Raw genomic sequence first — 12,507 nt, 5'->3', positions numbered from 1 at the left:
ATATAATAATATACCAAGCACCTGCACAAGGAAAGACTAAACCCCATTCAGTAGTGCATGCCACCACAATTATTTCCACTGTGAAAACCGGGTGTGAAAATTAGATGTGGATTGTAGTATAATTAATACAATTACCAGTCATCCGTATCAATGCTTTGCCTCACTTAACTGTTTCTTCAGGTGTTTAAAGGGAAATACGTATAGTATAAAGCAACAGGTGCTGGTAAAACAATCCACATGTCGGTGATCCACATGGTTCTGTTCTGGTCATACCTAGATTAGAGTTATTTACGGTCTGACGCTTAGTAGTGTAGGAGCTGGAGAATGAATATATACCTGCTAAACCCATACCCTGTTAAACACCTAAGTGCCAATGTATTTCTTCTAATAAACTGGCCTATGAATGTTAATGAGAAGTGAAAAGTAAACCAGTTACTTTCACAAGAAAATGAGGAAATTACACAATGAATAGCAAATGATGCAGTTGTTATTCATAAGGATGTATTTTACTTTCAATATTTTATTTTGAAATGACTACTGATGAAAGTTATAGAATTAGCCTGTTCAACCATCAGAAACCATCACTGGGTCCTGCTCACTACACACACTTTTTTGTTCTTGAAACACTCTCTGACATGAAAAGTGTTTAACAGTTTCTTCTGAGTGATGAAGAATCATTAGGGATTATAAATTACCGTTAGCTGCACAATTCCCATTGGTCGGATCTATTGTTTCAGTAGTCGTGCTGTTTTTTATTTATTTAAAAAGTATAGCTTGGACATAGCACCATTTGCTCATGTTTTTGCACATAAATAATAAAATTGTTGTTTATATAGTGGTGTTTTTCCTACATTAAAAATAATTTACCTTTAAGGTCTTACAAGCTTCGAGAAAAACTGAAAAAGAGGCTTGAGGTAATGAGAAGGTAAAGTTTATAGCTAGGATAATACGTATAAGTACTCGTCTGTTTCATGGATGTTCCGCAACATTAAATGTAACTGTAAGCAGATTTATACCATGCTGTTTTCAACAACAACAACAAAAAAAAATCATCAGCATCACAATGAGATTTTCCCAGTCAATTTGGGGGTAACAATGAAAGTCAATGTTACAGTTCCTATCACAGCATTGTGTTTTATTCCTCACCTAGTGATTAATATGTAGTTTCTGAATCATGCTATGAAACTAAATGAGTTTAAAAGTAAAAAAAAAGTCAGGATATCACAAATTGTCACAAGTCACAAACTTTCCCTTTACCCAATTGCGTGCGATGGCTGTCTGGAAAATTTCCGGTGTCCTTCTCCCGGTTACTTCACCCGCAAACTCCCATGACAAACTGCTGTGTCACACGTGGCAAGCCAAAGTGTGAATAAGTAACAAACTCACAGCTTGATTCACTTATAAAGTTTTGCTTTAGTTTAATGACACTGAGTTAATTAAGGCGAGATCATAATGGCGGCTTTGTCTTTGCCTGAGTTTCACTTACAGATGGCCGCTATTAAGTCTAAACCCCTATTATGAGCGACAGGGCAGATGTAACGGCTTTCAAATGGATCTAGCTGCAAAGACAGTATGTTCTACTCACTGAGGACAAAAGTGTCCAGTCACACATCTCCATCTCCAACCCCCTTGACCAATTAGCCTCCAGGCTGAGAACAAAGCAATCCATACACAAAACACACATGACTTGTATAATGATAAACTAGATCTGTATCAGCAGTGTGTGTGTGTGAAGGAGACAAAGGACATATCAAAACTTCTTTTTGTGCTCTGTGACTGAGAAAAGATTTAATGACGCCACAAATTACCGTAAATGAAAGCGCACTAGACGGATTAGGCTTGAGCTCTTAGAATAACTGCTCAGGCCATGTTTATACAAAGCACATGTCCTTGCCACATGTGCATTCCATCTTTAGTGTGAGTAGTAATTGCTGCCGGTTGCAGACGAGCGACGCTTAGACGGTTATCTTCAACGCAGTAGCTCAAAACACACAACTCGACTTCATAGCAGGTGCTCTTATTAACTATAAGACTACCAGGCAGGCTTCTTACAGCATACGCATGCTCCAAGGGGTCAAAGGTTAGGCTGACGGTGTATTTAGACGATTGTATTGATCAGTAATGAATCAATATAAATGGGATTATAATGGAAGGTTAAATATGCACAGATTTCTGGGAAAAAGTTGCTTTGATCCACACAACAAAAATCAATCAACTAAGAAAGATAACAATAAATTATAACAGAGTATTATAGTATGAAAGCTTGACATTTTTGTGTGAAAAACAGGAGATTATGTAGGATAATGTTGCAAAATCATGCATCAAACTTGGTTTTATGCATTTATGCATCTTTATGAAAAGTGAGCTAACTCAACATTTTCAATTGATGATAGCTTGATGATGTTCAATAGTACAACTGTGACAGAAATACTGTAATTTACATAAAACATTATTATTAATGAGCTTGTTTTAGTATGTTATAATGTCTATACCTTTAAATCAGACACAGGGACATGACATATTCAAAACCTAATTATTATTATTTAGAAATGTGTTATTATTATGTCAAGTGACTAATATTATAACGTTTTCTTTACTTGTATGTTTATTATGTGTATAAACAGAGTATCCGAAAAGGAGAGAGGCGAAGGTGGTAAGGAAGTGTGTTTATAGCTGCTATATTGCAAGTGAAAACAGGAATTTACTTGTTTCATTGACATTTCATAGTGATACATTTTAAATAGCTGAAAAGCATGAGGTGTTATTTATTAATAAATTGTATTGAAGTGCAATTTTTGACCAATCACTGTGGTGTAAGCGGAATAAAACTCTGTGAGACACGCTGTTATAAGAGAATAATTAATATTGGGGTAGTAACAGTAACGTAACTGTAACGCTGCTCATTCGTTTATTTGTCCTGCATCCTGCCTTCCTATCATGGGTTATGTTCCTAGGATAGCACACAAGCACAATTGTGTTAATATTAAATCAACTATTTCAATCATTATCATAATTTCACCTTTACATATATGACTATCAGAAGTTTCCCCACTGCAGCAAAAGTAAACAAGCAAATGGTGGCACTGAAGGCTTCAGCTGTTGTTAAGACAAAAAAAGATTTTTCCCATTTTTTGATAAGGAGTGTAGTATGTCTTTCAATTGGGAAAGACACTCATGAGCTGTGTATTATATAAACCACAAAATTTGAATCAAGATTCATTATAATTTAAGGTTGTCTTTAAAGGAGATCCTGCTTCAGCTCTCTCAGAACCAATCGTCTTTTTCATCGTTTCCAGGCCTTGGAGAAAATGATCCAGACCATCCAGTTCATCTCCGCTGATGGCACAGACAAAACATGCCTCGACTTCTCTAATGCAAATGTGCAGATATAAATTACTCACAGACTTCCACATCAAAGCGGGAGAATGTGGGAATGCAGGTCTGCCAGCACAATGGCATTAGGACTGGGGGCCCTAAAACCGAAATGAGTCGGATATAGAAAGTAGAACAGTTCTGTTTGTATTTTTCAGATTGGCAGATTGTTTTGTCTGTGTGTGCAGTCTAAAAAATTCCCAAACAAGCCTCGTCTGCAGACATTTCCCACCAGCTCAGTATCAATCCGCGAAAATTCACTGCAGAAAAACCAAGCTGTAAGGCTCGGACCCAAAGTTGCATATATAGATAGATACACAGTGGTCCCCCGAACTCGCAGGGGTTATGTTCTAAGACCCCCCTCGAAATCCAAAAATCTGCGAGCTTTGGACGCAGCCCCTATGGTACTATAGTGAATTCATCCGACCTGCGACTTATCGGGGGTTGACACACACACATCCGTGGCATTACAGAGAGAGAGGCATTTCACATATGGAGGGTGAATACTATTTTACTAAAGCAAGAAATCCAGTTAAGACTCCAAACCTCTACGCTGCCACCGCTACTGTGCACCTACATCATCTGGAGCAGTTCAGAATCAATATTTGTCTAATATCATGACAAAAACATAAACATGTAAATAAAATACAACCTACTCACCAGAGATGCAGACTCATAATTTGCACGCTCCTCAGAGGTTGTAATCCAGTGGTACCGCTCGTATTCACTGGTCTGGAAGTGGTGAACAAACACTTTCCCAGGCTGAGACAAGCTAGCTAGCTTCGGGGTTGGCCGACCTCCTCACGATGTCTAGTTTTTCTTCAAAATGTATTTTAAGTATGTCCAAAACCAAATAAATTTCTCTTTCTCCGTAGGCATAAAAAAGTCTAACTCAGATGTATTAATGTGTGCAGCACCAACAACCAACCAATCAGAGGACGGAAAAATGCTGACGCTATTCTGGGCTAGTTAGCTAGCCCTGTGAGGCAAATATGAAATCTGATTGGTTAAAGAAACAGACCCGTTGCTATTATTCTCTATTGCCAAAGAGCCAGCAGTATTGACTTTGCAGGCCCTTTACAGATTAGACTGACATGGCAGAGGCTGAAATCTGACATCCACATACACAGTGCAGCCAAGAGAAACGCTAGGAAATGAAGAGAATAAACTGTTGGGAATAAATTAATACAATTTCATAGAACAAATATTAGAATTTATGTTGTAAATGTAGGTCAGTGCTTCTGTTAGTGTTTAGGCCAGCAGAGAAGGCTTTGCTGGTCCTGACCACCCACCACTGATATATATATGATTTCCAAAAACACAAAGACACAGAAGAACACGAAACAACCAGAAGACCATGAAAATCTGATTATCACACCCATATCATCGCATCATGAAGATATAGTGTGCCAGGATTAACCCTAAACCCAACACTATTGAACACCTTTGGTCTGAACTGGAATGCTGACTCACCAAACATTAGTGCCTGACTTCTCATACAATACTTTTTACATTTATAGGAACTCTTCAGTCTTTAGTCATTTCTCTGCACCTTTGTTAATAAGAATTGTTCACAAGATCTGCACTGTTTTCTTGAATACCCCTGTAACAGACTAAAGAGAAGTCAAAGGCTTTCCACAAAAGGCACTGGTACTTTGTTTACTTGCTTTTCATAAGAAAAAAAAAATTCACAACAAAGTATCCCAACCATCACATTCCAATATATCATTTCAGCAAACACCAAAATCATAAAGGAAAAAAACACTTTGATTTATGAGACTGAATAGACCAAATATATAGACATCAGTTACACACACCAGCAGTCTGGCTGAGAGCATCTGTGTGCTCATTCATCTCAATCTCACACTTTTTCAGGGCCAAAGTCTAGCAGATCCTGTCACATTGTCTGTAAAGCGCTCCATCTGTGTGCTCAGAATGAACATGGATTGGGAATGTTGTAGCCTGTGCAGTCTAAAGCAAGGCTTCTGGAAATCTCACCTCCATGGGCATTTCTAACGAGAGCCATACAGAGACGACAAGACTTACAGGAGAAACAATGCCCACCCCATTAGAAGGAAGAAAGCCTTAAGTGCCGACGCACTGCTGTCTTCATTAAACTTTCATTCAGATTCATTTGTCTCTAGGAACCTCGTCATTTTAAAAGCAAAAGGAACAAAAGACATTTAGACAAATGGACTTTGGAGTGTGATTATTGCTTTACAAAGCCAGTATCTTGTTCAAACCAGCATATTTTATGGCTCTGAGGCTTTGTGCATTTGTGGATTTAAATGCTGTAAATGGCACTGTATATTTAGTGTATGCATTTTATTGTTATTTTTTTGCTGTTCTGTGATTCTGGTGCATTTGACAGTCCAGAGTTTCCCCTTGAAGCAGAGAGACAACATTACATACAGAGCCATTATTTAGACATTTTCTAAAGACGCTTGAGATTGCAAAAAATAAGGAAGAGATTCTGAGTGTGATTTCTGTGAACACATTTGAAAACAGACTATTTCACAACTGCCCCACTGAAAATAGACTATTTCACCATTGCTGTGTCTCAAAAAAAGGAATGCAGATTATAATAAAAACACCCAGCAAGAGGCAATTACATTGAGGATATCTGTGTTAGGCGATCTGTTTCTGCTTTGTGCAAGCACCCCTCGGTTCAAGCCACTGAAAAGTTCAGGCTACAGTCGGAAATCGCTATTTACGGATGACAATAATTCATCTGTGCTGGGAGCTGGTTAATAACAGCAGAGAGGAAAAGCCTCTGCTGGGTCATGCTAAAAGGAGCCAAAAGTGTGAAAAATTGAATGTCATGTTTGTTGGCAGTCAAAACATTGCTTAAAGTACAGCATTTAAATTGTGCTGATTTTGACAATTCAAGCCATAATTAAAAACATGTTGAACATGCTCAGAGTTTTTAGTTTTTCATGTCTTTATCATTCATCCAGGATGAAACTGCCCCCATCCACAAGGCATGAGCACTGACTGCATGGTTTGATGACGATGAAAAGGATGTAAATTAGGTTCTATACCTTTCACAGTGACCAGATCTCAGCTCAATTAAATGCCTATGGGAGATTTTGTGTGGGTTTCTTTTTTGTTTTTTTATTTTGTTCCCTACCACCATTAATACACCACCAACTGAGGAATGTTTTTATCTCTCCAGTTCAATTCTACAAACTTGCAGAATCAAATCCATGATGCATTCTAGTGTCCAAACATCTTAAAACAATTTTCATCAATTTCCCTCAACTGTAAACTGTCACCCATCTGTAATTCGGGATTGCCACTTTCCCGAATGTTTCTTCCATGAAATATGAGCCTGGAGGAAACTACGCAAAAAGGGTCCCCTATTGAACTATCTTTTTTTTTTTCCATGGAACATGAAAAAAATAGAAAAAGACTTGCTCTGAGATCAGACTCTCAAGTGTGCCATTGTTGGTCATCATTCCACCCTGGCTCTGGCTTCCTGTCTGGGCTGTCACAGAGATAGGCAAAGTACTGGAATTGGAAAAAAGCTGAATAGCATGGGCAGAGGGTTGCATTAGGGTCAAGTCCAGACGCCACGTGCAGGCCACGTTCTGGCAGCTGGACCTTCTCTGACATGTTCACAAGACGTCTTCAGATTTCACCAGAGCACCAAAAACAAGAAGTGTGTCTGAAAAGAATTACAACTGAATTGAATCACTAACTTGGAAATGCCACACTGGTGATGCAGGAACCGAGCACACACAAACGCACCAGTCTGGGACAGTTCCCATTATTAGTTTTCATTACTTTAGATATAATTACCACATTAAATGCTTTTACTATACAGAATAACTTCTTAAGTTCACGAATAGGTCAAGATTTCCATTTCCATTTCACTAGAACCTACAAACACATTCCTAGTTTCACTGTGGGATCTGAGACAAATAAGTGAGTAATAAACCTGGAATTTAGGGGGATAACAAGACACTCTGGTGCTGAAACACAGCAAAATTATCTTGCTCTTTTTGTTTCTCTTTGTCCAGATGTTCTATTTTAGACAAGTAGAGATGGACGTGTGCTGCCTCATGTATCCACCCACACTCTGCAAATAAAACCCTGTTCTGATACACCATCAAATGACTCCCAAAAGGGAGGGGACCAAGAAGATAAGAACACATGATATCATACACTAGAGTAACAGTAAACAAACACTCTGGAATGGATTTATAAAAAAAAATCTGGCATGCTTTAAAAATTGCTATATCACAACATACGAACTCTAATCTAATGCGCGGCTATCTTGGTCGGTGTTGTTTCAGCTCCGCGGCCATTAGTGGCCTGTGCTGCTTAAACAGCTGGGACTTCAGCTCGGCTTGGACAGGAAATGTGTAAACAGTGCCATTGGCCGTGCAAATTGGTGCTTTAGTTGTCTCTGCCATCTCAGATCCGCAGCTATATAAAAAATCCGACCCCGTGTCCAAAACACAAGTGCACAGAGCTGCTTTTTTTTTCACATAGCCATATTCAACAATAATCCAGGCCTGGAAATGTATTTTTAGGACCCTGGGTTTTTCCTTCAGTCAGGCCATGAAGAGAGAGAACTGCCAGACATTCTTATGCCACAGATGAGAAGCAAAGTTCACGATCCTTCGTCAGCAGGGCTTTAAAACCCCCGATATATAAAGCCATTCTCACATATGAATAATGCAATAATATCCTTTGCTTCAAACCGATAGATCAATAGATGAGCCCAGTTCACTCAGTACTACCATAAACATCAAGAGCAATTATCTCTGAATATAGAGCAGAGATAAAATCTCTGGGATACAATCTGAAATGGTACAGGCTGGTCCACATGAACTCTTGTTAACATTGCGTGTTCCTGCTAAATTGCTCCAGAAAAGGAGAAACTTCGTTAAATATAAAAGAGGTAGAGCTGGAGAGGGGGCGGGGGGACAGCAAGCCTGGAGTCTGAAAAGTTAGTTCTGTCTTAAACATTTCCAGATGTGGTACATACATGAGAGAGGAGTGAAAACGAGAGTGGTGCCCCGTTCTAGTGAACGAACAATCCAAATGAAAAACTGCAGCAAGGATGTTGCTGGAAGTGGAATCAGTAAATATGACAGCATAAATAAAAATCTCTGGCACTAATAAAAATCTCAAAGACCGTGGTCAAACCAAGAGCAGGTCACGGCAGCTTGTGAGCTCTAGTCAAACGAATGTGAAATGAATGTGTTATAACCAGGAAGATTCTGACTTTAATGCTGCTTTCTAGAAGCTTTAACTTTACTTTGAGGAGCACCGTTGATGAGTAAAATGGATGTTCACATGATCACAATAGAAGGTGTGTGTGTGTGTGTGTGTGTGTGTGTGTGTGTGTGTGTGTGTGTGTGTGTGTGTGTTCAGCACTTTACGGACTAAGCCAAGCTAATAGCATTGATCTTTCAATGCAGTTTGCAGAAGGGCCTAAGATGACTATAGCCAGCATAACAGTAAAGCAGTGTGTGAGACCTGCACTGTTCATGCCAATAAGGACTTTATTCTGAAATACTGCACAAAAGCTAACACAAATCCCTCAAATACTTCCAGAACGAAGCCCAGATCTTTCACTGACCCCATGCCAGCTTGTTTTTTTTTTTTTTATATAATACATCATTATGTTGACCTCATGGTCTAACCACCTTCACATATACACACTAACACAGACAATCTGGGTTTGTTTTCTTTCCTTGTACAGAAAGGTAAGCTTATGCAGCCTAAAATGGAAACAAAGCACTATTGTATGCCTGAGAAAGTCCATGCAGGAAAGGAAAAAAAAACACTGACACATGTTAACTGTGCTCTGCCATGTGGGAAGATGGGAAGTGGACCTACAGCTGGAAATGAGCAAGTCTGCACGAGTCTATGTGAAGAGAGTGGGACCTGTCATCAGTGCGGCGTTACCTTTCATCTTTCTTCTAAAGCATCTCAGGATAGTTATCAGAGCCGTTCACTGAGAGTACAGGTTTCTACATATACACTTACCTATCATATAGGTGCACTTTGTAGATCTACAATTACCGACGCTTCTGCTGCTATGCACTGTGTGTGTCTTCTCAGTCTTCAGGTTCAAGTGTAGATTTTCTGTTTTTAAGCCCCCAGCATCACCAAGCTGCCAATTTTAAGCCCTTGAGAAAGGTCCTTAACTCTATCTGCTCCTGGAGAACTGTATAATAGTAGACCCTGCACTATGAACCCCAGTTTCCTTAAAAGAAAAAATTGTACTGTAACATATATGGAACAAATAAAGGTATCAGCCTCCATTCAGCATTAAGAGAATAAGATCATCATTTTCTAAATGTCAAAAATGTGGTTTGTATTGTATTTGTCTGATCAGTCACTCAACAGTGATGCTGCAGCAGTGTTGCTGTGTTTTTGGTCCACTCATACCAGCACAAAACACACTCTCATGTTTGCTGTTCTGAGAATGATTCACCAACAATGTTATATGGAAAACAAGGGAAAGCTTACATTTACATTTGCGGCATTTGGCAGACGCCCTTATCCAGAGCGACTTACAACTGAGCAGGGGAGGGTTTTAGGGCTTTGCTCAAGGGCCCAGCAGTGGCAGCTTGGTGGTGGTGGGATTTGAACCTGTGATCTTCTGATCCAAAGCCCAATGTCTTAACCACTGAGCTACCACCTCCGCTTAACACAATTCAGTAACTGCATATGGTATAAGTGCACATATATTTATGCATGCGCATGTATATGTTTTTCTGCACTGAGTGAAGTTGAATGTGGCTCACCGTTCGCGTTTTTCCCACATATGAGATGTTCGTAGGGCTGCAGGACTCCCCACAGCTCGGCGTCATTGTTAACGACTCCGTCCAGGGTCTCCGCAGTGATGCGTGTCGCTGTGGCCGCGGCGGCGTCCCCGCACGCACCGTGTGGCCGCTCGGCCAGCATCACGCGCGCGCCCACCTCCTCCACGAGCGCCTCGACGCACGCGCTCAGGCCGATCGCCGCGTATTCGTGCACGCGCACCGACACCCGCGTGTCCACCATCCAGCGGAAGAAGCGGCCCACGGACAGCACGAGGCCGCAGCGCGCAGACTTGCCCTTGCGCAGGAGCTCGCCGGTGCTCATGTCGTACATGGAGACGGCCCTGACCGTAGCCGCCACGCAGTGCTCCGCCAGCGCCCAGCTCAGTACCAGCCGGATGGCGCTCTGCACCTCGAAGCGCGTGCAGCGGCAATGCATGACGCTGAGCCGCTGCGCCTCGCGAGCGATGCGGACCAGCGCGCGGCGCATCAGCACCGACAGCCTGCGCACGGCCTCGTGCGAGAACACCGCGCTCTCCCCGGCCACACGGCGCAGCACCTTACCCACGTCCTCTTCGGTCCATGGGAACTCCTCGAGCTCCGGTAAGCGCGGGCACTTAGAGAAGATGTCCTCGGGGTCCTCGTTCAATGCCGTGTTCACCGTGTCCCAGCTGTTGTTCCGGCTGTTCATGGAGCCGGAAAAGTACCACCAGTTGCCGCGGTGCGGTGCGCTCGTCAGCGCCTGAGAGTTGGACCTGCTAGAGGACAGACTGAGAGATTTGCACGAATCTCCGGCTCCATAACCCGAATCCAGAGTCAGTTCCTCTAAAGTCTTCATGGCTGAACTGCTTCCTCCTGCCATGGTCTTCGGCTCAAACTCGACGAAACAGCGAAACTCTTTTAGCCCAGTAAGTTTTACTGGTTCTCACGAAACGGTAACATCCGCGACTCGCTTTTGAAGTGGAGGAAAGTCGCACTTAAGACCACTTAGTGCTAATGGCGCAAATCTCTAAACCAAACAACACCAAACCTGCTCACATGTCAAACTCGTCCGTTCACTTTTCCGCAGGAACAAAGTCTCGTCTCGGGATTCCGCCTCTCAAAGCCAAACAAAACTACATTTATAACATCCATTAAAAACTCATGTCCAGTCAGGAATGAGGGAAGAAGACGGTGACATCATGCGCTTATACGTCTTTTATGTCTCATGTCTCACTGACACACCTCCTCTGATCACCAGCTCCTGACCTGCACTGAAGGAAACACGCGTGAGACTGACTGAGTGAGCAATACACGAGCCGAGACTCGACCAATCAGATCAACGAATCTTGATTACGTCAGCAGCCAGGCCGAATTTTTCTCATGTCCCTCCTTCCAGGAAAAGTTTTCCAATCTCGCCAGAGTCTAATCTAATCTAATCTAATCTAACCAGCGCGAGCGTTTTTACCCATTCCCACTCTTCGCTTTAATTTGCATACAAACACACCGCTTCATTACAGAGGATCCCGATTTTATTTTACAGAGCTGATTTAGGTCCCATTGTATACACTGTCTCTATTTCTTGATTAACTGCACACAAACAGCAGAGCATGCAACTATAAACTGACAAGTAAATAAATGTCTGCACTTAATTACAGTACATTTTACATGCAAGTGAAAAACGAAATGAAATAATTTGATGGAAACATCAATGGAACGCTCCTGGGCAAAATAATTAAAATAGCCAACCTACAATTGCAAACATTCAATTTTGATGGTCTTAACAGCAAATCATTGGTCAGAAATGTATCAAGTTTGCAGCAGTGTTTTTTGTTATTGTTTGGAGGGGGGGGGTTGTGACAGATGTTTGATGTAATAAATTACACACAGATAATGAATATGTCTGGGTGTACAAGATTTACTAATAACATGTTAGAATAATATTATTTCAGACTGTTTCAAAGAGACAAACTTTAATTTGTTTTAATAACTTCAACAAAGAATGAAAAGAGACTTGTTATTGTTTTTATAGTAGCTGTCAGAGGTGGCAAAAGTACACACATCCTTCACTCAAACAGAAGTACAGATACTCATGTTTTAAAAGACTCTGGTAAAAGATGAAGTATTGACTTTACTTTTTAACTCAAGTTAAAGTAAAAAAAGTTTGGGTTTTGACATGAACTTAAGTAAAAAGTAGCCATTAGTACTACCTTTTTCAGTGTCATGTCAAGTCAAGTTTATTTCTATAGCGCTTTTCACAACAGACATTGTCTCAAAGCAGCTTTACAGAAATTAACAGTTAAGGTGAATGATGTGTGTTTATCCCTGACGAGCATTGCCATGGCGACTGTGGCAAGGAAAAACTCCCTAAGAT

General features: G+C 41.0%; 1 protein-coding gene across 1 annotated transcript in view; it reads right to left on the bottom strand.

The window, feature by feature from the left end:
* Positions 1-11,905, bottom strand: part of abtb2b (ankyrin repeat and BTB (POZ) domain containing 2b) — a 42,222-nt gene extending 30,317 nt beyond the window's left edge. The window contains exon 1 of the mRNA XM_046858865.1: positions 10,140-11,905. Coding sequence (XP_046714821.1) covers positions 10,140-11,016 — 877 coding nt within the window. The 5' untranslated portion in view covers positions 11,017-11,905. The remainder of the gene's footprint in view (positions 1-10,139) is intronic.
* Positions 11,906-12,507: the final 602 nt, after the last annotated feature.

Source organism: Silurus meridionalis, chromosome 10 (assembly GCF_014805685.1).
Source record: "Silurus meridionalis isolate SWU-2019-XX chromosome 10, ASM1480568v1, whole genome shotgun sequence".
NCBI classification, from domain to species: domain Eukaryota; kingdom Metazoa; phylum Chordata; class Actinopteri; order Siluriformes; family Siluridae; genus Silurus; species Silurus meridionalis.
This window is presented reverse-complemented; position numbering and strand designations above follow the sequence as displayed.